General features: G+C 36.2%; 1 protein-coding gene across 2 annotated transcripts in view; it reads left to right on the top strand.

Moving 5' to 3' along the window:
* dip2cb (disco-interacting protein 2 homolog Cb) overlaps window positions 1-24,843 on the top strand; it is a 48,652-nt gene that overhangs the window by 14,569 nt on the left and 9,240 nt on the right. For both annotated transcript variants that reach the window (XM_067361989.1, XM_067361988.1), the window contains exons 2-26: window positions 1,045-1,116; window positions 1,202-1,306; window positions 4,420-4,545; window positions 4,635-4,814; window positions 5,505-5,639; window positions 6,219-6,356; window positions 7,883-8,002; window positions 8,555-8,752; window positions 8,844-8,935; window positions 10,313-10,423; window positions 10,594-10,717; window positions 10,829-10,938; window positions 11,506-11,608; window positions 11,775-11,839; window positions 11,939-12,032; window positions 12,533-12,652; window positions 12,756-12,870; window positions 15,092-15,231; window positions 15,410-15,546; window positions 17,393-17,601; window positions 17,692-17,806; window positions 21,122-21,323; window positions 21,414-21,514; window positions 22,288-22,368; window positions 22,468-22,591. In XM_067361989.1, the coding sequence (XP_067218090.1) occupies window positions 1,045-1,116; window positions 1,202-1,306; window positions 4,420-4,545; window positions 4,635-4,814; window positions 5,505-5,639; window positions 6,219-6,356; window positions 7,883-8,002; window positions 8,555-8,752; window positions 8,844-8,935; window positions 10,313-10,423; window positions 10,594-10,717; window positions 10,829-10,938; window positions 11,506-11,608; window positions 11,775-11,839; window positions 11,939-12,032; window positions 12,533-12,652; window positions 12,756-12,870; window positions 15,092-15,231; window positions 15,410-15,546; window positions 17,393-17,601; window positions 17,692-17,806; window positions 21,122-21,323; window positions 21,414-21,514; window positions 22,288-22,368; window positions 22,468-22,591 (3,117 nt within the window). The remainder of the gene's footprint in view (window positions 1-1,044; window positions 1,117-1,201; window positions 1,307-4,419; window positions 4,546-4,634; window positions 4,815-5,504; window positions 5,640-6,218; window positions 6,357-7,882; window positions 8,003-8,554; window positions 8,753-8,843; window positions 8,936-10,312; window positions 10,424-10,593; window positions 10,718-10,828; window positions 10,939-11,505; window positions 11,609-11,774; window positions 11,840-11,938; window positions 12,033-12,532; window positions 12,653-12,755; window positions 12,871-15,091; window positions 15,232-15,409; window positions 15,547-17,392; window positions 17,602-17,691; window positions 17,807-21,121; window positions 21,324-21,413; window positions 21,515-22,287; window positions 22,369-22,467; window positions 22,592-24,843) is intronic.

Genomic DNA, 24,843 nt, shown 5'->3' with positions numbered 1-24,843 from the left:
GAGTAATCCACTATTTTTGTAGAGGGGGTGTAAAAATGACTTTAGAAAGATGGCAGTATCATTATTTTATCTTTACACAGATATTGGAAGGTCTGTTAGTAAAATCTGTTGACTTTAGCAATCTTTGTTTCATTTTATGCCAGCATTGACAGTTGAAAAATGGTAAAAAGCACTTCTTGTGTTTTTTTTTTTTTTTGCAAGTTTGCATGCCTGTAACTCAAGAAGTGTTAAAGATATCTTAATATCCTTTTAGATTCTGGCTCTTAACAAACGTTTCTTTTGGTATCTTTATTTTAAAGGCTCTTGATGGTTCAATCCCAGAGATATGGAGATCTAAATGTGGCTCCAAGAGTAAATTGGTAAATTGTACACATTTTCAGTGGTTAAAAACCAAATGTGGGTCATTTTTCAACATACAGCTGATATATATTTTTTAAAAGAGGAATATCTAAAAAAACAAATAATGTTGAAACTAGAAATGTATCTCATGTTTTTCTATCATCTACTTAGAACATACCTGTGTGCCATAAATATTCCTTTCCCAAAGTTCGCATGCCTGCAACTCTAAAAGTATTTAAGATATGTTAACATCCTTCTAGCTTCTCATTCTTAATAAACCTTCCTTTTGAAATCTTAATTTTTAAGGCCCTATATACAGTATTTCAGTCTGTTTAAAAAGTTACCTACATTTGTTTTGTGACCATTGAAAATGGGTAAAATTCAACAATTTGAACATGAAGTGACATTGGGGTCCCAATATCTACTGGTCTTAAAAATAAAGAATCTAAAAGAAAAGTTGACATCTAATTGACATCAGGCAGTGAAATATTCTGTTGAACGCCCTCTTTAGCCCATATGTTAATTGTTTAAGGTTCGCTGATGCTCCATCCATGTTGTGTCTTGTATGCAACAATTTTAGTGAATGAATGGCTATCCATTGGCTATCCTGGAGGGCATTTTTATCCACAAGGAACTGCGGTGCCTGATGAAAAGCTGCAATGATGGCAGTTTAGTTTATTTACCTTTTTATTATATTTTTTTCAGGTGACATCACACAGAAGGGCTACGAGAAGAAAAGATCCAAACTTTTACAAGCTTACCTACCTCAAACACCAGGTAACACTCATACCTTACTTTACACAGCAGCACAAAGTTTTTATTGTGTTGTGTGGCTACATTTGTCCCTATGTGTTTGCCGTAGGGGCAGAGCGCCGCATCCCTGTCACACCATCTTCATCGTCTTCCTCATCCTTCCGTTACCAGCGGCGACGGTCCAATGGCTCAAGGGATGAACGTTACCGCTCAGGTGAGATAGAAGGGACAGATTTACAGACACAAAATATGATTTCCAGGAGAGATAATACAAACTCTTGAGGCAAAATTGCCACCAAAATTAATAAAAAGGTCCCCAAAAATGCCTTTAAATGCCTTATTTTTTATGGTAAAGGGGTCATGAACTGCGTTGTTTTATTGTTTTATAATGTTTCCTGGGGTGCACTTATAATCTTAATATGCTTTTTACATAAAAAATTGTCATAATTTAGAAATAAGGCATTTTTGCCCTGATTTTAGCCCTCTGATTTGAACACTCTGTTTTAAGGGGTGTGTCTGCTGTGAGACTTCAGTGTAAACACCCACTGCTGTGATTGGCTGACATCTTTCCATTTGAAATTACTCTCTCTTTTAGAAGGTTTTTACTATTACTATTCTTTATATAATTTAATCACTGTTTAAATAACAGATTATTTTCATCCTACTAAGAGAAACAACGTGAAATTGCTTGTTTAGTCTGTTTGATTTACTGACACATAGACAAAGAACATCTGACTGTACATGAATCATTACATATCAGATCATGCATTAGAACAGTAGGAGTAACTCAGTTACTTACATGTTGTCGCATTACTGTCGACTATCATAAAAGTCTGTTTGCAAAGCCTGTGCCAAAATGCGATTGATTTACCAAAGAATCCACAGTGATTACCGAACAGAAATAAATAAAGCTCAACTGAGACATTCACATTGTAAAAAAACCAAAAACAAACATATTTCTAGCATTAGTATACTTTGAAATGTAATGTTATTTTTGTCCTGTTGTATCGCTCTCCTCTCCTACTCATCTCACTAACACGAAAGTGGGCAGGGCTAATGTTGCAATGATGAAGTACGCATTGATTTCTTCTGCAGAGATGGGGTTTCACCTATCTATGTCATAGATAGGCACATTCCAGTATCAGTCGTTCGATGGGCCTGGTGTCAATAAAAGCTTTTATTGGACTAATAAGGAAGTTTTCAGTTCTGAAACTTACAGGATATTCTTATAGTACGATGACCTCTTATATATCAGAAGCTCAAGGAAAAGTTGATTTCTCAATTCATGACCCCTTTAGTAACATTTGATGTAGTTAAAATATTACACAAGCAAGAGAGTCATTTTTTCCGAATATCAGCGCAATTAAAAATGTGATAGTGATTTAATACAACAGTTCAATAAACTAGAGGTTAAAGGGCACCTATTATGTATTAGTTCACTTCTAAATTAAAATTTCCTGATAATTTACTCACCCCCATATTATCCAAGATGTTCAGGATTTTTCAGTGCAGCTTCAAAGAACTCTATACATTCCCAAATTAGGAATAAGGGTATTGTCTAGCGAAACGATAGGTAATTAAAAAAAAAAAAATGTTTAAAATATATATACTTTTTAACCACAAATGCTTGTCTTGCACTGCGGAAGTACCGTGGTAGGGCGAAAAACTCCATCTAATTTTCTCCTCCAACTTTAAAATCGTCTGACATCATTGATTTACCTTTTTTGACTTTTTTGGGCATTTGGCTTAAAGGGTTAGTTCACCCAAAAATGACAATTATGTCATTAATTACTCACCCTCATGTCATTCCACACCGTAAGACCTTTGTTCATCTTCGAAACACAAATTAAGATATTTTTGATAAAATCCGATGGCTCATTGAGGTCTGCAATGCCCAGAAAGCTACTAAAGACGTATTTAAAATAGTTCATGTGACTACAGTGGTTCAACCTTAATGTTAAGAAGTGACGAGAATAATTTTTGTGTGCTGAAAAAACAAAATAACGACTTTATTCAACAATCTCTAGTGATGGGTGATTTCAAAACACTGCCTCATGAAGCTTTGAAGCTTTATGAATCTTTTGTTTTGAATCAGTGGTTCGGAGCGTGAATCAAATTGCCAAAGTCAGGTGAACCATTGAAATTTCAAAACACTTATGACATAATGAAGCCTCGTTTACTGAAATCACGTGACTTTCGCGCTCCGAACCTCTGATTCAAAACATAAGATTCTTAAAGCTACATAGCTTTCTGGGCAATGTAAGTGTTAATTGTCTTGCTGGCAATGGTGAGTAAATTACCAGGAAATTTTAATTCAGAATTGAACTAATCCTTTAAGTGACTTACATTTTAGAAACAATACTATCAGTATTGTCTGTTTTCACCAATGAAAAAAGTTCCAAACAAAGCCACAGCAGAACATAGCAATGTTTCTTCACTGAATTAATCCACATTTTTGAGCGAATTGGTCTAATGAATGATTGGTCTAGTAATTCACTCTGTTTCTGAATGAACCAGTTTGAACAAATCGGTTGAATGAATTTGACTTGCTGACACATATCAATGGTTTTAGTTTCATATTTAAAAGTTTTGTTTCATTTTGTACATAATTTCATATTTCTATATTAAAAATGTATATTTAAATTATTAATCTCATAACACAATTCATGCAGTTTACATTTGCATTTGCAGTTGTAATTGCAGTTTCTTAAATGTAACCAAATTCAGTTATAATCATATTTAATTTATTGATTAAAGTTAAGGCAAACATTTAATAAGGTATGAAAAAATTTTTCTTATAAAGGTAAAAATTACCCTGGAAGTCAATTTAAGGGAACAAATATCTCCCCTTAATGGAAACATTAACTTTAGCGCTTTGGGTTCTAGAAAAGCGTGTTATAAATAAAATGTATTATTATTATTATTCTGTTTCTGAAGTACATGTATTTTTATTATATTTACCTTTAAAATATAAAAATATACTATAATATTAAAATAAAACTATATATACAATGAAAAATTAAATATAATTCAAAATATAAGTATGAATGAATATCATTTGAGACTTTTTTTTTGCATCTTTTGTAATAAATACATTTCAGCATTGCAGAATATGTGGTTGGATTTAGATGCAGTCTGTGCCAGTGACAGTATTTCCTGTATGGATTGACCACTGAAGAAATAATCTCCCCAAATAAATCTCAGAACAGGCTAGAAAAAGACCAACTATACTGAACTTTATTCCACACACACATACATAAACTTAAGAAGCTTTTCAGCATGATGCACAGTATACATATGTATAAAAACTGGGTCTCTCTCTTTCAGATGTTCACTCAGAAGCTGTTCAGGCTGCGCTGGAGCGACACAGTGAGAGAAAGATGGCTGTGCTGTTGCCATCCAAGCGGCGGTCGCTCATCGGTCAAACCTCCATGGACACATACACACCTCCAGGTGTGTATATGTGCCTGTGTTTGTGTGTGTGAGAGCCAATGAGTAAGTGTGTGTGTGTGAGACTGTTCTCTCTCTCCGTGTCTCTGCAGACTCGTCCTCTGGCTCTGATGCTGAGGGGTCTCTGGGGAGGGCGGGGGGTGTCAGTGTGGACTCCTGGATCAGCAGAGCTCTCCATGGCTCACCTTCAACATCATCGTCATCGTCGTCGCACAGCAACAGCTCTGCCAACGCAGCCCGACTCGCAGAGACCAGCATGCACCCATACGGCAGTAAGAATTTGTAAAATTGTGATAAATTAGTCTTTTAGGCCACTGTCAACCAATTCCAATTTTGCTTTCAAAAATATTTGGCACAGACTGAATATTGTTGCAAGCGTACAGACAGGTAAAACAAGTTAATCAGCTCCTTGCACTCAACTCACTTCGTATGAAATGAGAATGTTTTTGCATCTGATCTGGGTCTCTTTTAAAGAACACTCCACTTTTTTTTGAAAATAGGCTCATTTTCCAACTACCCTGGAGTTAAAGAGTGGAGTTTTACCGTTTTCAAATCCATTCAGCCGATCTACAGGACTGGCGGTACCACTTTTAGCATAGCTTAGCATAGTTCATAGAATCTGATTAGACAGTCCTGGAGATCGGCTGAATGGATTGGGCTGACATTTTTGACACATCCACCAAACAAGAGGAAACGTATCTCAAACCCTGTTGCACACCGTTTCCAGGAAACGTGTCATTCAACCCGGAAAACTGTAGCAAAACTTTGCGCATCCGGTTTGAGCTTGAACGTGCCCCAGTTCAATTTGCCCAATCAATTTCAGCCAATTAGCTCCTCATGCTCAACTCAGATCAGCCAATCAGCTTCTCACATATTGAAAAGAGTTATTTACTTGAAAATACACTGCTAACATCAATGCTATAGTTTAGACTTCTGTTTTCTCCTTTCATTTCTCCCCCCAGTTGGTCCGATGTCTCATCTGTCTCTGAAAAGGCGGGGCTTAAGAGAAATGGGTGTTTCTGCTGAGAATGGTATAGTTGGCAAGCACTCCAATGACTACCAATCAGATCGCCCATGGTCGTCTCTGGATTCTGAGGGTCAGTATTTCATGATTCTTTTGTCTGACATATAAGGGATAGTTCACACAAAAATGAAAATGCTGTCATTATTTACTCACATATGTTGTTCCAAAACTGTATGACTTACTTTGTTCTGTTGACTATAAGAAATTTTTGAGAAGTGTCTCAAGTCAGTGGGCTCCAATGTTGTTTGGTTCCCAGCGTTTTTCAGAATATCTTTATTTATTTTCTACAGAAGAAAGAAAGTCATACAGATTTGGAACGACATGAGGGCAAGTAAATGATGACAGCTTTTTCATTTTTGTGTGAACTATCGCTTTAAGATGACAGCACACAAGGCTTTGTTTTGGTGTGTGTGCATTCATATTTGGTCCACTTGTGTATTTTATCAACATATTATATATCAATGTCAATAATGGCCTTCGATTCTATTTAAAAGGTTTACTTCCTCAGCACTGTTTGATATGTATACATCTTTGTTTTATCTGCATGAACTTTTGCATCTCACTGATAACAAGCCATCACATTTATTAGGGTAAATGGTTATGATGTATTTTACTACACTGATGAGTTAACATGTTTGTTTGTGTACTGCAGACAGTCTGTCAGCGCCTCCTGACATCACCAGCTACATGCCAGACCCCGCCCCCATCTTTGTTCAGCGCCCACAGGTCGCCATGTTAACCAGGCCCCCTCCCAAATATGGAAATGCTGAGCTGATGGAGACAGGGGATGGTGAGTGTGTGTGCAGGGGTTTGTTTTTAAAATGTGTGTTTATTCTGAGCTGATTAATTTTTGCATCTATTTGTTGTATTTGTAAACTTTATTCTATGTCAAGTCAAGTCAAATTTATTTATATAGCGCTTTTACAATTGGTAATTGTTTCAAAGCAGCTTTACATATTAGAAGCACAGAAAAAAGGGAAGTGGTTAAAAATAAGCTGTACAAACAAGCGTGGTAATATGTAACATATACAAGATGGTGCTACATTAAGCCAATGTCGGCTGACTCCCAGGGGTGGAAAAAAACCCCTAGGAGAAAAACCCAGCGTGCTAGCACTGGGAAAAAAGTCCTAGGAGGGAAAAAACCCCTTGGAAGATATATATAATATATGTAAATGGATATGGAGATCAAAATCTGAATTATAAATTTTTATTATAGAGATTAAAAATAGATTATATATAAATATATGTAAGCGGATACGGAGATTAAAAATCTGAATTATAGATGCAGCCAGAACTGGATCTGTAGGTCCATTGTCTCCTGGGCTACGTTGTAGTCAGGTCCAGACACAGGTTCTCCATCTGATCTGGATACGGCCTGGATCCAGCTCCCGGCAAACCTCAGGATAAGCAGAGAGACTGATATTAGCGTAGATGCCATTCTTATTCTGATGTACAGGTATATCTAGTGTTATAGGAAATGTTCTCGGTTCCGGCCGACCTAATTATTGCAGCGTAACAATCCTTTAACGGATTTGAAAAATGTTAATGTATTGATAATGTGTTATGTGTATGCAAGAGCAAAGAGATGTGTTTTTAGTCTAGATTTAAACTGACAGAGTGTGTCTGCTTCCCGAACAATGCTAGGAAGATTGTTCCAGAGTTTAGGTGCTAAATAGGAAAAGGATGTGCATGGAATTAAATGAATAATTTATAGGATTAGTCCACTTTCAAATAAAATTTTCCTGATAATTTACTCACCCCCATGTCATCCAAGATGGTCATGTCTTTCTTTCTTCAGTCGAAAAGAAATTAAGGTTTTTGATGAAAACATTCCTGGATTATTCTCCTTATAGTGGACTTCAGAGGCCTCCAAACAGTTGAAGGTCAAAATTCCAGTTTCAGTGCAGCTTCAAAGGGCTTTAAACGATACCAGAGAAGGAATAAGGGTCTTATCTAGCGAAACAATCGGACATTTTCAAAAAAAATATACAACTGTATATGCTTTATAAACAAAAATGATCGCCTTGCACATGCTTCTGCTTTCCGTATTCTTCAAAAAGCTTATGCTGTATGTCCTACACCTTCCCTATTCTACTTACGGAAAAACTTTCTGTAAGTTGAATAGGGAAGGCGTGGGACATACAGCGTAAGCTTTTTGATGAATACGTAAAGCGGAAGCGCGTGCATCTTGGATGACAAGGGGGTGAGTAAATTATCTGGAAAATTTTATTTGAAAGTGGACTAATCCTTAATTTGAATCAAAATGTGTTTTCTCATTTGTATTTGTAGTGTAATTGCAAATATGCTTAAATGTAGGTGTGCCTGTCAGTAGCCGTGTGTCGGCAAAGATCCAGCAGCTAGTTAATACACTGAAGCGACCCAAGCGAAGACCCTTGAGAGAATTCTTTGTGGAGGACTTTGAAGAACTTCTGGAAGGTTAAAATGTTTCCCCTCTCTTTGTGCCTAATTGTTTGATTTCAGCTATAGATGTTTGAATACCCTGCACCAGTTCACAGTAACACTTAGACTTCCATAGTTACTAGGGTCAAAGGTCTTGAAATTCATTACTCTCAGATTAAACGCTCCACACCCTGCACAGAACAATTTAATTTGATCTAGCTATTTTTGCAGAGATCCAGGTGAAGTGCTTATAGGGATAGTTCAAAGAGAAATTAAAATTCTGTAATTTACTCACCCTAAACCAGGGATGGACAACTCCGGTCCTGGAGGGCCAGTATCCAGCAGAGTTTAGCTCCAACCCTAATCAAACACACCTGAACCAGCTAATCAAGGTCTTTAGGATTAGTAGAAAGTTATAGGCAAGTGAGTTTTTATCAGGGATGGAGATAAACTCCGCAGGACACTGGCCCTCCAGGACCGGAGTTGTCCATCCCTGCCCTAAACGAAGAAACAATTTTATGGAAGAAGAATTTTTAGGTAAACATGTAAATGCTTTGCTAACCTTCTCTGAACATTTGCCATGTGCAGTGCAGCAGCCTGATCCCTCTCTGCCACGCCCAGAGGGGGCGGAGTCAATGCCCATACAAGGAGAAGATCTTGATGGACTCAAGAACTGCCCCTCCTCCCTAGAAGCGGCACTTCTGCGCTGGGGAGCCATCGCACCCAAAGCCCCCTGTTTGACCACTACACACAGCAACGCCAAACAACCCTACACTCTTACATATGGTACACATATATGTATTCATAGGCATTTATTTAGTTAAATTCTGATTGATTGTGGGTGCATGTTTATATCTCTTTGTTTATGTGTTTGTAGGTAAGCTCTGGTCCAGGAGTTTGAAGTTGGCCTATAACCTGCTTCACAAACTGGGAACCAAACAAGAACCAATCATCCACCCTGGAGACCGGGTAAGTGAGTGGTTAATTTGTATTTATTTATTGTCTTATATATACACTTATGTATACACATGTATTATCTATATGTATACACTCACTGGCCACTTTATTATGTACACCTTGATAGTACCGGGTTGGACCCCCTTTTGCCTTCAAAACTGCTTTAATTATTCATGGCATATATTAAACAAGGTGTTGGTCCAAACATGGTCCAAAATGACATGAGAGCATCACGCAGTTGCTGCAGATTTGACGGCTACACATCCATGATGCAAATCTCCGTTCCACCACATCCCAAAGGTGCTCTATTTGGATTGTGGAGACCATTTGAGTTTAGTGAGCTCAAGAAACCAGTTTGTGACATTGCACCTCAGGTAGGCTGTGGAGTTTAAACAATGCTCAATTGGTACTAAGGGGACCAAAGTGTGATAAGAAAATATCCCCCACACCATTACATCACCAGCACCAGCCTGAACAGCTGATACAAGGCAGGATGGATCCAAGCTTTCATGTTGTTTACGTCAGATTCTGACCCTACCATCTGAATGTCGCAGCAGAAATTGTGACTCCTCAGACCAGGCAATGTTTTTCCAGTTTTCTATTGAAGTGTTGTTCGTTCAGAGATGCTCTTCTGCAGACCTCGGCTGTAACCAGTGGTTTTTTGAGTTACTGTTGCCTTTCTATCAGCTCAAACCAGTCTGGCCATTCTCCTCTGACGTCTGGCATCAACAAGGCATTTTCGCCCACAGAACTGCTGCTCACTGGATATTTTCTCTTTTTCTGACCATTCTCTGTAAACCCTAAAGATTTTTTTCTGTGAGAAAATCCCAGTAGATCATCAGTTTCTGAAATACTCAGACCAGCCTGTCAGGTACCAACAACCATGCCATGTTCAAAGTCACTTAAATCACCTTTCTTCCCCATTCTGATACTCAGTTTGAACTTCAGCAGATCGTTTTGATCACACCTAAATGCATTGAGTTGCTGCCATGTGATTGGATATTTGCATTAAAAAGCAGTTAAACAGGTGTACCTAATGAAGTGGCAAGCGAGTTTATATTGTTCTGAAATTTACACTACCATTCAGAAGATTTGGGTCAGTAAGATTTTTTTTGGGGGGGGGGAGAATTTTAATAATTTTAATTTTTCAAAAATGTTATTTTAAATTGTAATATTTCACAATATTACTGTTTTTACTGTGAGCATAAGAGACTTAAAGTTTTTAATGTTAAAAACAGTTTTCAATGTTTAAAAAATCTTACCAACCCCAAACTTTTGAAAGAAAGTACTAGTGTGTGTATAACTTTATTATAAAGATATTAATCACTAATACAGACATATATTTAAGAACCAATGAAGAATGAAGACAATGTGTATGTGTTAATGTAGGTTGCATTGGTTTACCCCAATAATGACCCAGCAGCATTCATGGTGGCGTTTTATGGCTGTCTTTTGGCCGAAGTTGTTCCTGTCCCAATTGAAGTACCACTTACAAAGAAGGTAATTTCTACTGCAAAAATGTTTCCAGCAATAATACATCAGGTTAGGCAGGACTGCACATATTCAGAAGATCTAATAGTCAGAATTATTAAAAGAATAGTTCACCAAAATAATGTAGAATTGTTTGTAAAATTGCCTGAGGTGTGCCCTCTTGCTCTCTCCCCTCAAAGGATGCTGGTAGTCAACAAATTGGTTTCCTGTTGGGTAGCTGTGGAGTTGCCGTGGCGTTGACCAGCGATGCATGTCAGAAAGGTCTTCCCAAGAGTGCTAGTGGTGATGTCATGCAGTTCAAAGGTAGAACCACCTGCACACGATTTTCTATAGAGGAACATTATGTATTTTAGATATACAGTATGCGTTTTTTTTTAACCTTACCAGTTTATATGTGTGTGTGTGTGTGTTCAGGCTGGCCAAAGTTGCTCTGGGTGCTGACTGACTCCAAACATTTATCTAAACCCCCACGAGAGTGGTTTCCACTCATTAAAGATGCTAACAATGACACAGCGTACATAGAGGTAACACACCATGTAATTAATTTTGACTTTGATTTAATATACCATATTTAATTTAATGTATGATCATATTTTTTCACTAATATTCAAAAGTTTATTACATGTTTAGTAAATGTTTAATGAGCAATCAGCATATTAGAATGATTTCTGAAGGATCATGTGACACTGAAGACTGGAGTAATGATGCTGAAATTCAGCTTTTCCAACACAGGAATAAATTACATTTTAAAATATATTAAAATAGAAAAATTTATTTATTTTAAATTGTAAAATTTAAAAATTTTAAAAAGTTTTTACTGTATTTTTGATCAAATAAATGCAGCCTTGGTGAGCATATGAGACTTTACACACCTCAAACCTTTGAATGTGTATACATGAAATATATGTTGTATATGTATATATAAAATTATATTTTTAATAAAATTGGTTCAAATGTTTATTTATATAACACCTTCCAAAGTTCAAGGATGCATAATATGCGAGGGGGCATGTGTTTTGTAGGCAATTGGCAATACAATGATCTCATTGCATTTTTAATGAGAGTGGCCTTGTTTTGTGGTTGATTGACAGTATAAGACCTGTAAGGATGGGAGTGTGTTGGGAATAACTGTGACAAGGATGGCAATGCTCAAACACTGCCAAACACTTGCGCATACCTGCGGATACAGCGAGGGTAAGATACACACAACTACATGTACACACACTTAAAAGCACACAAATATCACACAATTATGATTCTTGAAGGAATATTTCTGCTGATTTCCTCATTTACTCAGACTCATGGTCTTCCAAACCTGTATGACTTTATTTCTGAATGGTTTGTGTGTGGTGCATTTCAGCTGAGACTATGGTGAATGTGTTGGACTTTAAGAAAGGCATCGGCCTTTGGCACAGTGTTCAAACGGTAATATCAGTGACTCCATTTACTGTACATTTATCCGATTATTTTTTTAGCCTACGCTTGATTTTTTTTTGATTTCTTTACTTTTTTCTTTCTCTGTAGAGCGTGTTTAATATGTTACATGTGGTCAGTGTTCCATATGCACTTATGAAGGTGAATCCTCTGTCCTGGATCCAGAAAGTCTGTCAGTACAAAGGTACACACACACACACACACACAAACACACACACATACACAGTTGTCTGGTTTACTGTCCTAGTAGGGACTCTCCATAGACATAATGGTTTTTATACTCTACAAAGTGTATATTCTATCCCCTAAACCCACTAAACCTACCCATCACAGAAAACTTTCGGCATTTTCAAAAAAAACATCATTTAGAATGTTTATTAATCCATTTCCCCCTGTGGGACTGCTGGCTGGTCTCCACAATGTAGCAGATTTCAGGTTTTACCATCCTTGTGGGAACCATTTGGCCCCCACAATGTAATATAAACCTGCACACACACAAACACTCACATTCATCAGATGTGCTGACTTTTGGTCCCAAGGCTTTTTGGAGAGTTTTCCCATCTTCTACGTATTTAAAGACATGTTCAGTATCAAAAGCGAGGTCTGCTATATAAAACAAGTGCACACATAGTGTCGCACATAATCATTCTGTTCAGTAAGTACTTTCTTTACATGTGTGTGCAGCTAAGGTGGCATGTGTAAAGAGTAGAGATCTACACTGGGCTCTAATGTCCCACAAAGACCAGACTGACACCAACATGAGCTCACTGAGAATGCTGCTGATCGCTGATGGATCAAACCCCTGTGAGTGTGTTAATGATGAATCAAAGCCTGTGAGCGTGTTACTTTGTGAATCAAGCCTTTACGTAAAGTATATACAGTAATTCTCTCTGTCTGTCTTTCCCAGGGTCTATATCCTCCTGCGACGCATTCCTAAACGTGTTCCAGAACATGGGCTTGAGGTCAGAGGTCATATGCCCTTGTGCTGGCTCCCCCGAGGCACTAACTGTAGCTGTGAGGAGGTATAAATATACTCATACTGTGCCCTGGAGGCACACATGTGCAAACATCATTCTTGTGCTCAGGAATCTGTTTTCAGTTTAAAAACATTAAAATGGGAGGTTCTGTCTTTTGTGGTTACTCATTACAAACAACATAACCAGGCCTACGCACATTCATACACGCAGAACTATTAAGAAATACATCTGACTCAGATTTTCAGGTTATATGAAATGTTTGACTAAGAACCAAGCAGTTTTCGCTTAATTAAAATACATTTAATTGTGTTTGTGTGTGGTCTAAGTTTAAATGCTGTTATCATAGGCAAACGGATATTACTCTCACGTAGCCAGACTTTTCAATATCGCCATAAAGTCTGGTTCACATTGCCAAGAATTGCCCGAAAAAACAAAAAAGGCCGTCTGACCAACGTGTAAAGTTTTCAGCCACTCTTCACTTTTATATGTGCCATTTATAGGCTGGTAAACCTGAAATCGGATACTACCCAAAGTGCAAAATGGGATTTACAAAATGTGTTCACTGATATCTCAAATTTCTCTAACAAAACTATTGAATATCTCTTGAAGCGTTTATTAAGGTCCGGTCACACTAAGAACAATAACTATAACGATAACTATATTAGTGTCCACACCAACACACAATATCGTTTTGTTTATTAAGCTATCAGTTATGTTGTCGATCCAGTTATGTTGTCTGCCACTTTAAATGCTCAAGCTCTTGAAAGCATTATTGATTCTGATTAGTTGTCAATATTTTTATAGTTTATCAGCTAGTAGTAAAGACCTGCACACTGTGATGCATCTTGGCTTATTTAAAGTTGTGTCATTTTTGGACATTTTTGCCTTGAAATTTCTGTCATTAGTTACTCACCCTTGTGTTGTTCCACATACGCAAGACCTTCGTTCATCTTTGGAACACAAATGAAGATCTTTTTAATGAAATCTGTGAGCTTTATGTCCCACCATAGAGATCCTACGCAACTACCACTTTCAAGCCCCAGAAAGGTAAAGACATCGTTAAAGTAATCCATGTGACTCCAGTGTTTTAACCTCAATTTTATGAAGCGATGTGAGTGCTCTGTTTGTGCAAAAAAACATAATTTACCACTTTATTTATGAAAATATTGATCAGCAATGCACATTCACGAGAGCATCATGACGCATGCGTGTTGTGTTCAGTATCGTGCGGCAACAACACATGTGCGCGAGTGTTCAAGAGAGCACCGTGACGCAGGTGTTTTATGTTCACGCGAGAGCTGATATTGTTGCGTGAACACGCTTTGGATAATATTATTTTGTAAATAAATTGGTAAATTATGTTTTTTTGTGTGTACAAAGCACTCTCATCACTTCATAATATTGAGGTTAAACCACTGGAGTCACATGGAGTACTTTAATGATGTCTTTGCTACCTTTCTGGACCCTGAAAATGGTAGTTGCATACAATCTCTATGGAGGGACAGAAAGCTCTCGGATTTCATTAAAAATCTTCATTTGTGTTCATAAGATGAACGAAGGTCTTACGAATGTGGAATGACACAGATATTTTTTTGTTAACTAATCCTTTTAAGCAGCACAAAAGTTTCCAACTTTGATAATAATAATAAATATTTCTTCATCACAAAATCAGCATATGATTTTTTGAAAGATCGTGTGACACTGAAGATTTGGAGTAATGATGCTGAAAATTCTGCCATAACAGGAATAAATTACATTTTAAAATATTTTAAAACGGTTATTTTAAATTGTATTAATATTCCACAATATTTCTGTTTTTACTGTATTTTTAATTAAATAAATGCAGCCTTGGTGAGCATATGAGACTTCTTTCAAAAGAAAGGTAAAAGTCTTACCAATTTCAAACTTTTGAACAGCAGTGTATGTTATAGTTGAATTTCATAGAAATACCATGAGGTTGCTCATGTGTTACACTCAATGAGATTTTTGTGGGTGCAAATGCAAAAGAATTTGGTGGAAAAACTAAACAATGGTAATACTTTGACAAACTTTTAAGACCGTGGGAATAGCGAGTAATATCTTTTGCAGCCACTCAAACTCAGCAATCTCTTTTGTCAGAGGTTGTAGCTCCAGGAAGCCAAACCACACAATTCCATATTGTTTATGAAATCTGGAAAATATTGTGTCTATGGTAACATAATATTCTAGCGACACATATGGACATGTTTATTCTTTCATTTGTTTGTATGCATGTGTTTTCTGTCAGGCCTCAGGAGGGCAGCTCTAAGCCAGCAGGCCGAGGGGTCCTGAGTATGACGAATCTGAGTCATGGGGTCATCAGAGTGGACACAGGAGAGAAGCTGTCTGTCCTCACACTACAGGATGTGGGCACAGCCATGCCAGGAGGTACAGAGATTACGAGAACGTGAACGAATGAACATCCCCAAAGCATTTTGATTCAATTCCAACATCTACCTCACAAACCAGTCTAGAGCAGTTCAGCGCTGTTGTCCTCATGTGACCGCAGACCTCATCAAACAACTTTATGGTTCTTGTAAAACTGAATTTTCTCCATCTCTCTTAGCAATGGTGTGCGTTGTTAAACCGGAGGGCGTTCCTCAGCTGTGTAAAACCGATGAGATTGGAGAGATCTGTGTGTCGTCTGCTGCCACGGGGACGTCATATTATGGGCTTACAGGAATGAGCAAGAACACATTTGAGGTGTGAAAATACACTATAGCATGCATATCCACTAAATTTCACTGTTAATATATAAAAGTACCACTCATAAGAGGTCACAGTACTTAAAAAAATAAAAATAAATAAATAAATAAATATTTTATTCAGCAAGGATGCAGAAATTAGCCAGTAATTGAACCATTAATTAGCTGGTTCAAGCTGGTCTAATCAGTTAATTACCTCTACTATCAGCTGGTGTATGGTTTGTTAGGATAGGACAATATTTGGCTAAGATGCAACTATTTGAAAATCTGGAATCTGAGGGTGCAATATATATATATATATAATATACATACACTACCGCTCAGAAGTTTGGGATCAGTAAGATTTTTAAAGTTTTTAAAAAGAAGTTTTGTCTGCTCACCAAGGCTTAATTTATTTAATTAAAAATACAGTAAAATCAGTAATATTGTGAAAAATTATTACAATTTAAAATAACTGTTTTCTATTTGAATATATATATATATATATATGTATATATATGTATATATATGTATATATGTATATATATATATATATATATATATATATATATATATATATATATATATATATATATATATATATATATATATATATATATATATATATATATATATATATATATATATATATATATATATATATATATATATATATATATATGTATATGTATATGTATAATATATATATGTATATGTATATATATATATATATATATATATATATATATGTATATGTATATGTATATGTATATATATATATATATATATATATATATATGTATATATGTATATGTATATATATGTGTGTGTATTTTACAAAGTAATTTATTCTTGCATTGGCAAAGCTGAATTTCAGCATTGTTACTCCAGTCTTCAGTGTCACATGATCCCTCAGAAATCATTCTAATATGATGATTAGTTCCTCAAGAAATATTTGTTATTATTATCAATGTTGAAAACAGTTGTGTACTTTTTTTTCAGGATTCTTTGATGAATAGAAAGTTCAAAAGAACAGCATTTATCTGAAATGCAAAACTTTTGTAACATTTTACACTACCGTTCAAAAGTTTGGGGTTAGTAAGAATTTTTATTTTTATTTTTTTGAAAAGAAATTAAAGAAATGAATACTTTTATTCAGCAAGGATGCTTTAAATCAATCTCAAGTGACAGTAAAGACATTTATAATGTTACAAAAGATTAGATTTCAAATAAACACTGTTCTTTTGAACTTTCTATTCATCAAAGAATCCTGAAAAAAAAAAAGTATTGTACACAAATATTTTGTACAATTGTAAACAATAAATGTTTCTTGAGCAGCAAATTGACATATTAGAATGATTTCTGAAGGATCATGTGACACTGAAGACTGGATTAACAATGCTGAAAATTCATCTTTGCCAACACAAGAATAAATTACATTTTAAAATATTTTAAAATAGAAAACAGTCATTTTAAATTGTAATAATATTTCACAATATTACTGTTTTTACTGTATTTTTATTTAAGTAAATGCACCCTTGGTGAGCAGACAAAACTTTTTAAAAACATTAAAAATCTTACCAATCCCAAACTTTTGAGCGGTTTTTTTATATATATATATAGAGAGAGAGAGAGAAAATCTCCTTTTTAAGTTCTTTTAAAGCAATGCATATCCACTCACAAAAATACATTTTTGATATATTTACAGTAGGAAATTGATAAAATATCTTCATGAAATATGATCATGATAAATCGATAATTTTGACCATACAATGTATTGTTGGCTATTGCTACAAATATACCCGTGCGACTTACGACTGGTTTTGTGGTCCAGGGTCACAAATGTGTGTGTCTCTGTGGTGCAGGTGTGTCCGGTGGCATGTGACGGTGGTTTGGTCAGCGAGTGTGTGTTCGTGAGGTCAGGTCTGCTGGGGTTTGTGGGTCCTGGTGGGATGATCTTCATCTGTGGTACGTTGGAAGGACTGATGCAGGTCGGGGGACGGAAACACAATGCTGATGACATCATCGCAACCGCTCTTGCTGTGGAGCCCATGAAGTTTATCTATAGAGGAAGGTATGTATGAAAATGGAGACCAAAACAATAACCAACCAGTACTACTCTAGAGAGAATCTTGATTACAATGTCTCTGCTCACTGTGTGTAGGACGGTGGTGTTCTCAGTGACTGTATTGTATGATGAGAGGATTGTGCTGGTAGCAGAACAGCGACCAGATTCAACTGAAGAAGAGAGTTACCAGTGGATGAGCCGAGTGTTGCAGGTACACACACACTTAACCAGGATTGAGGATCAAAGTTTGCATTTTTCTGACCTTAGCAACGTAATAACAGCCAAGAAGACCATATTTAATATACAGTTATGTTACAGATATGCTTTATTGTCGTTTGTCTATCTGGACTTACTGTAATGCTTCATTGTAATCTGTAATATTCATTAATAATCTCATATTATGAGTATGAGTGGTTGATACAGAGCAGCTTTTGTGATGTGGTTGTAAAATTTCTAGAGCTAAAGTCACAACAGACATAGGCTTTACCTAAATCAGAAGCTTTAATTTAAGATTTAGAATTTTTAGAAGGGCTTTTCACACTGTGCTTAACCCTGGGTTATCTTCGTTCTAAACACTGCTTTTAACCCTGGGTAAAGGAACGTTTTACACTTGTAATTTAGAAGCAGAGTTAGGGTTATTTATTATAATTATTATTATTTATTATATATTATAATTATATATAAATTATCTGAAAATTTTAATTTGAAAGTGAACTAATCCTTCAACTCTAGGGGAGTTGGAAAATGAGCCTATTTTCAAAAAAGTGGAGTGTTCCTTCAAGTTTTCTTGATGACAAATGAAACCCGGCTCTGGAGCAGGGTTAGCACCACTTTTGTGGTGTTAACCCCGCATTGTGGTACTAAATTTGTACAGTGTGAAACGATGCAGTGTTAGAATGTTACAACTAGATGCTTAGCAACAGACTACCAATCGCGTGCCTCATATTCACATTCTTTGCACAGTCACGGAAACACCTCACATTGTATATAAACAGTAAATTCAGCATTTGAGAGGAAAAATGTCAAATGCTGAGAGAAAATGCAACAATTTGAGTGTAGAAGAGACCGTTTCATTCTTACCTTTTATAGTCCGAAATGTCCATTCAGTTTAAACTTGATAGTACAGTCGGCAATGAGCTTTTATATAAACAAATCACATGCTGCGTTCATCCAATCAATGACACTGACACCGCAAATATGCAGATAAGAACGGTAACCAAGGGTTTAGGAATCTACAGTGTAAAACGCCATCGTACGAATATTCAGGATAATTGTTAACCCCGGATAAATTATGAGCAGCATGAAATGTGAAGCAAGATAACTCCGGTTTCTGTTTACCCAGGGTTTAAATAATCTAGCTTTGCATCACAGGAATAAATTACATTTAAAATATATTAAATAGAAAACAGTTATTTTTAAATTGTAGTGATATTTCACAATAGTATTATTTCTACTGTACAGGTGCATTTCGATAAATTAGAATGTCGTGGAAAAGTTAATTTATTTCAGTAATTCATCTTAAATTGTGGAACTCGTGTATTAAAGTACTTCAGTCTGTGTGCACTGAATTTATTTAAGTCTGGTTCTTTTAATTGTGATGATTTTGGCTCACATTTAACAAAAACCCACCAATTCACTATCTCAATAAATTAGAATACTTCATAAGATCAATAAAAAAAGGATATTTTAAACAGAAATGTCAGGCTTCTAAAAAGTATGTTCATTTCTATGCACTCAATATTTGGTTGGGCCTCCTTTTGCATGAATTACTGCATCAATGCGGCGTGGCATGGAGGCGATCAGCCTGTGGCACTGCTCAGGTGTAATGGAAGCCCAGGTTGCTTTGATAGCAGCCTTCAGGTCATCTGCATTGTTGGGTCTAGTGTCTCTCATCTTCCTCTTGACAATACTAAGAGAAACTATGGGGTTCAGGTCAGGCGAGTTTGCTGGCCAATCAAGCACAGTAATACCATGGTCATTGAACCAGCTTTTGGTACCTTTGGCAGTGTGGGCAAGTGCCAAATCCTGCTGGAAAATGAAATCAGCATCTCCATAAAGCCTGTCCGCAGAAGGAAGCATGAAGTGCTCTAACATTTCCTGGTAGATGGCTGTGTTGACTGTGGACTTCACAGTGGACCAACACCAGCAGATGACATGGCAGCCCAAATCATCACTGACAGTGGAAACTTCACACTGGACTTCAAGCAACATGGTTTCTGTGCCTCTCCACTCTTCCTCCAGACTCTGGGACCTTGATTTCCAAATGAAATGCAAAATTTACTTTCATCCGAAAAGAGGACTTTGTACCACTGAGCAAGTCCAGTTCTTTTTCTCCTTAGCCCAGGTAAGACGCTTCTGACATTGTCTTTGGTTCAGAAGTGGCTTGGTACGTGGAATGTGACAGTTGTAGCCCATTTTCTGAAGACGTCTGTGCGTGGTGGCTCTTGATGCACTGACTCCAGCTTCAGTCCACTCCTTTTGAAGCTCTCATAAGTTCTTAAATTGGCTTCGCCTGACAATCTTCTGAAGCCTGCGGTCATTCCTTTCACTTGTACACCTTTTCCTACCACACTTTTTCCTTCCAGTCAATTTTCCATGAATATGCTTTGGCACAGCAAACAGCCAGCATTGCTGAACAGCCAGCTTGTTCAGCAATGACCCTCTGTGGCTTACCCTCATTGTAGAGGGTCTTGATGACCGTCTTCAACTGTCAAGTCAGCAGACTTCAACTGTCAGCAGACTTCAACTGTCAAGTCAGCAGACTTCCCCATAACTGCTGTTGGGATTACTGACCTAAACCCAGTATTTATACCCTGAGAATGGTAATTTAATAGAACTTGAAATTAAATATTCTAATAATTTGAGATACTGATTTTTTGATTTTGATGAGCAGAAAGCTGTTTCGTGATATTCTAATTTATTGAGATGCACCTGTATTTTTGATAAATAAATGCATCCTTTGTTAACATAAAATACTTCTTACAAAATATACATATAAAAAATCTTACCCAAACATTTGAACACACATTTTGAACAAAACATTTTGTGTTTACCTGCTGGTGGAATGACCAGCCTAACTCAAACTGAGCAGTTTTAGCTGAGTCTTTAGCAATTTTAAAGAAACTGCATTTTTTCGTCAACGTTTGACCCATTCATTCTAACACTTTATATTCTATTTCTATTCCATATGTTTTTTCTATAAAAAAAATACCTTGCTACATGTACTATGCTAGACTAACTGAGGCTTGTTCCGGCACTTGTATATTGTTGCCCTTTTGTTGGTTTAATTGCTTCTATCGTTCTCCTCATTTGTAAGCCGATTTGGGTAAAAGCATCTACTAAATGATTAAATGTAAATGTAAATTTTTGTTTATAAATATATTTACTTAAAGTGAAACCTCAAATCTAACTTCTTTTTAGTTACTAAAGGCTTTAAAGTCATGCTTCTGGCTTTTTCGATGTATTAACTATATAACTAAGGTTATTAATAATTAAGAGTTCTCTGACCAAAGCTCTGTTTGTTTAGGCTATAGATGGGATTCATCAGGTGGGGGTCTACTGTCTGGCATTGGTTCCTGCCAACACCCTCCCAAAAACCCCTTTGGGTGGAATCCACCTGTCTGAGACTAAACAGCTATTCCTGGAGGGGGCGCTACACCCCTGCAGCATCCTCATGTGTCCTCACTCCTGCATCACCAACCTGCCCAAACCCAGACAGAAGCAACCAGGTGCAGAAGCCTGTGTGTGTGTTATAGAGCATGATGTGTTTGTTACATAGAGAGTATTGTGTAAATATTGTGTGTGTGTGTTTGTTGCAGAGGTGGGTCCTGCCTCTGTGATGGTGGGGAATCTCGTTGCAGGAAAACGAATGGCTCAGGCCAGCGGACGAGACCTGAGTCACATGGAGGACAATGAGCAGGTAAATTCAGAGTTTGTGTGTATACAGAGATTAAGATCTCTTGGGGCTGAACAGTTAAACAGAATAAAATCAAAATTGCTATAAGTATGGCTATGATTTAATTAAAAAAATAGATGTGCTGCATGCAAGCGGCTCATGATCCAGTATTTTCAGTGTCTCAGAGCGGTTCAGTTTGCAGTAAATGATGCTCCACATGAGATCATCTCAGCGTCTGATACTTACGGCAAAGTTCTTTTTCATTCTTCTCTTAGGGGTAAAAAAAGTTTGAAATATGTTTGCAGTGATGTACTGTTTGCGAACATCCCAACCCATGCTTCTGGAAGCATTTAGATGAATATGTAAATATGTGCCGCACGCTTTCCTTTCAATAACAAAATAAACACACAACAAAAATGACGGTGTACATTTGTACTGTAAAATAAAATTGTTTTACTTGAATAATATTTTTAAATAGTAAGATTTCTTATTTTGTTTAATATTTTTATTTAATAATGATAGAAATAATAATTTTATAATTCAATTGATATATAATCAAAAAAATTTTGGGTGCCATTTAAATTTAAAATCACATTTTAAATCACAATTGTAATTTTTATCAGAAAATCACATTTAGATTTTTCCCATATTGTGCAACTGTAGGATCCCTGTAGTTTTTTGGAGATGGGAAGATGGGAACTTCAACTGACCTTCTAAAGGAAACCTTGTATAGGGGTTATGAGTGTGAGTGTGTCTTTCGCTCTGACTGATTATTCTTCCTCTTATGTGAATTCTAGTTTCTCTTCCTGTCGGAGGTGCTGCAGTGGCGAGCTCAGACAACGCCTGATCACATACTGTACACTCTCATTAACTCACGGGTAACGCACACATATTACTTTGCTCAGTTCTGTCAGCAGTGTGTTAAAAAAAAGATTTTAAAATCAGGAGCTTTTCTTACTTGTGTGTGTATGTTTCAGGGTGCAGTAGGAAGCTCTCTGACCTGTCTACAGCTTCACAAGAAAGCAGAGAAAATCGCCACTTTGCTGTATGAAAGAGGACAGCTACGAGACGGAGACCATGTAGCGTTAGTGTATCCACCAGGTACACACACACACATACACCCAAAAACACTCCGGCTGCTTAATTTACTTAATTTTAATTGATTTAATTCAGGGTTTCTGTGGGTCTTAAAAGTCTTAATTTTCCCTTACACAAATTAAGGCCATAAAAAGGTCTTAAACCAGAGCAGAAAGTCTTAAATTCATAAAGTCGTGGTGTTAAATGTTGCATGCATTGCAAAAAAATGAATATCTTCATCAGTACTTTTGTCCTGTTTTCCAATCTAAACATCTTTAAATCAAGATACATGAGAAGTCTTGAAAATTTGAACAAAATTAAGTGAGTTTCTGCTTAAACCAAGAACTAACATCTGTCAATAAGTTATCATAACTTCCCTTTGAATTAAGTTGATTTTTCTGAGCCCGTTGGCAGATATTTGTTCTCGATAAAAATATCATGAACTCCTCTTCATTAAATGCATCTTGATCTAAGAATCCTTAGACATTTGCACTGGAAAACAAGACAAAATACTGAGGAAGAACATCATTTTTTTACAGTGTTATCGAATATTTTTTTTATATTCTAGTGCAGAGCTATTCAAGCTTCTTTTCCTTTTTTTTTGTAAAATGAATTAAAAAGTAATGGATATCTGTAGCAAGTTGTGTTTTCAAACTCTGAAGTGTTGCAAATACAACTCATTGTGTTTCTCTGTAGACATTAACATTTAGAGAACATATTGATGTATTGTGTTCAATTTTTTACTTTATTTGGTCTTAAAGACTCCCAAGCAAAGATACTTTAAAGACAATGTCACTAAACATACTGTAAAGTTTGCCAATAAATCTGCAGTGTGCAATAATACACAGGGTTCCTACGCGGTTTGGAAAAGTATGGAAAAGTATGGAATTTGATTTGAGTTTTTTCCAGGTCTGGAAAAGTATGGAAAAAAGAAATCAGAATTTGGAAAAATATTTGTGTTTCCAGACTATTGCCTCTATTCAGTTTTCTAATTTATTATACCTGCAAACTAGTCACTTTGTGGCGAAATTAGCAGTTTTGAATCAAAATACATAATTTATGTGAATCGTTTACATCCGAAGAGTTATTTTGAAGGTATGTTGAAAGATACAGTACAACTTACCAAAATCTGTCATGTCACATGCAATCGATTAATCAGCGTTTCATCCGCAGAAAGGCGTCAATAAAACAGCTTGTAAAAATGTCACATTTAGCCTACCTCAGAAAAGCCTTACAATGTCCAATAACTCATCATTTAGCTACAAAAATGAACTTTGAGAGGAGCATTTTGATAAATATATGCTCTATAGGCTATTACATATTCATTGTATTTGTACTTAACATGTGCTTCTATATTGAATACATAAATCTGTTTTATGACAGTCACCATTTAAATGTTTAGGCCTACATAAAGAGTAGAAAAATAATTGTCACTTTTATTATAACGTTATTATAAAAACTTCCTTATGTGTAAGTTAGCCTATATGTAAGTAACTTACGATCAATTTAACCTAATATTATAATGACGTACCAGCTGTGGTTCCCTGTATTGTTTACAGCATTAGTTGAGAGATTTTTTTATTTGAGGAAATTTGCCATGTACTGTACCTGATAGGCCCAAATTAATCAATACTGAATCAAAAGTAATCAAATCAAAATCAAATCGCAAGCTTCTGAATGAAAATCGCATTCAATTATGAAATTTGTCAATGCTCAGCCCTTGTGCCAAAATGTTTTATTTTTTATTTTTTACTTGAAGCAAATGTTGTTTTTTCCATTTATTTTCTTTTCAGAGTGCACCAGAATGCTTCCTTTACATGTTAAAATCACAAAAATCTTCTCCTGGGGGAGGATGCCCCCAGACCCCCTACAACTATCTACTTTCTACATGTCACCTTTTTCACCTCTCTTCACTTTGCAAATATGTTTATAGTGTTACGAATTTCTAAAATATTACGGAAACTGCTTGTGCTACTCATACTCGTAGGCTACTCTATAAAAATACTTTGATGCATATAATATATGAATTTGAGTATGGAAAAGTATGGAATTTTGAAATGGAAAATGTGTAGGAACCCTGAATACATCTTGTGACTTTCAGCCAAATTAAGCCTTAAATAAAAGATCACATTGTTTGTTGTCTGAGCACCATTTAAAGGTGGGGTAAGCACTGTTTGGAAGTTAGTCGGGCCGACACCAGCGACAAACGTCTAACCAATCAACATTAGGGGGCGTATGACGGTCGAAGAGAGAGAACGAGCAAGAGGGAGATTTGA

Source organism: Chanodichthys erythropterus, chromosome 16, assembly GCF_024489055.1.
Source record: "Chanodichthys erythropterus isolate Z2021 chromosome 16, ASM2448905v1, whole genome shotgun sequence".
Taxonomy (NCBI): domain Eukaryota; kingdom Metazoa; phylum Chordata; class Actinopteri; order Cypriniformes; family Xenocyprididae; genus Chanodichthys; species Chanodichthys erythropterus.
Note: the sequence above shows the minus strand (reverse complement) of the source record. Positions and strands in the feature narration are given on the sequence as shown.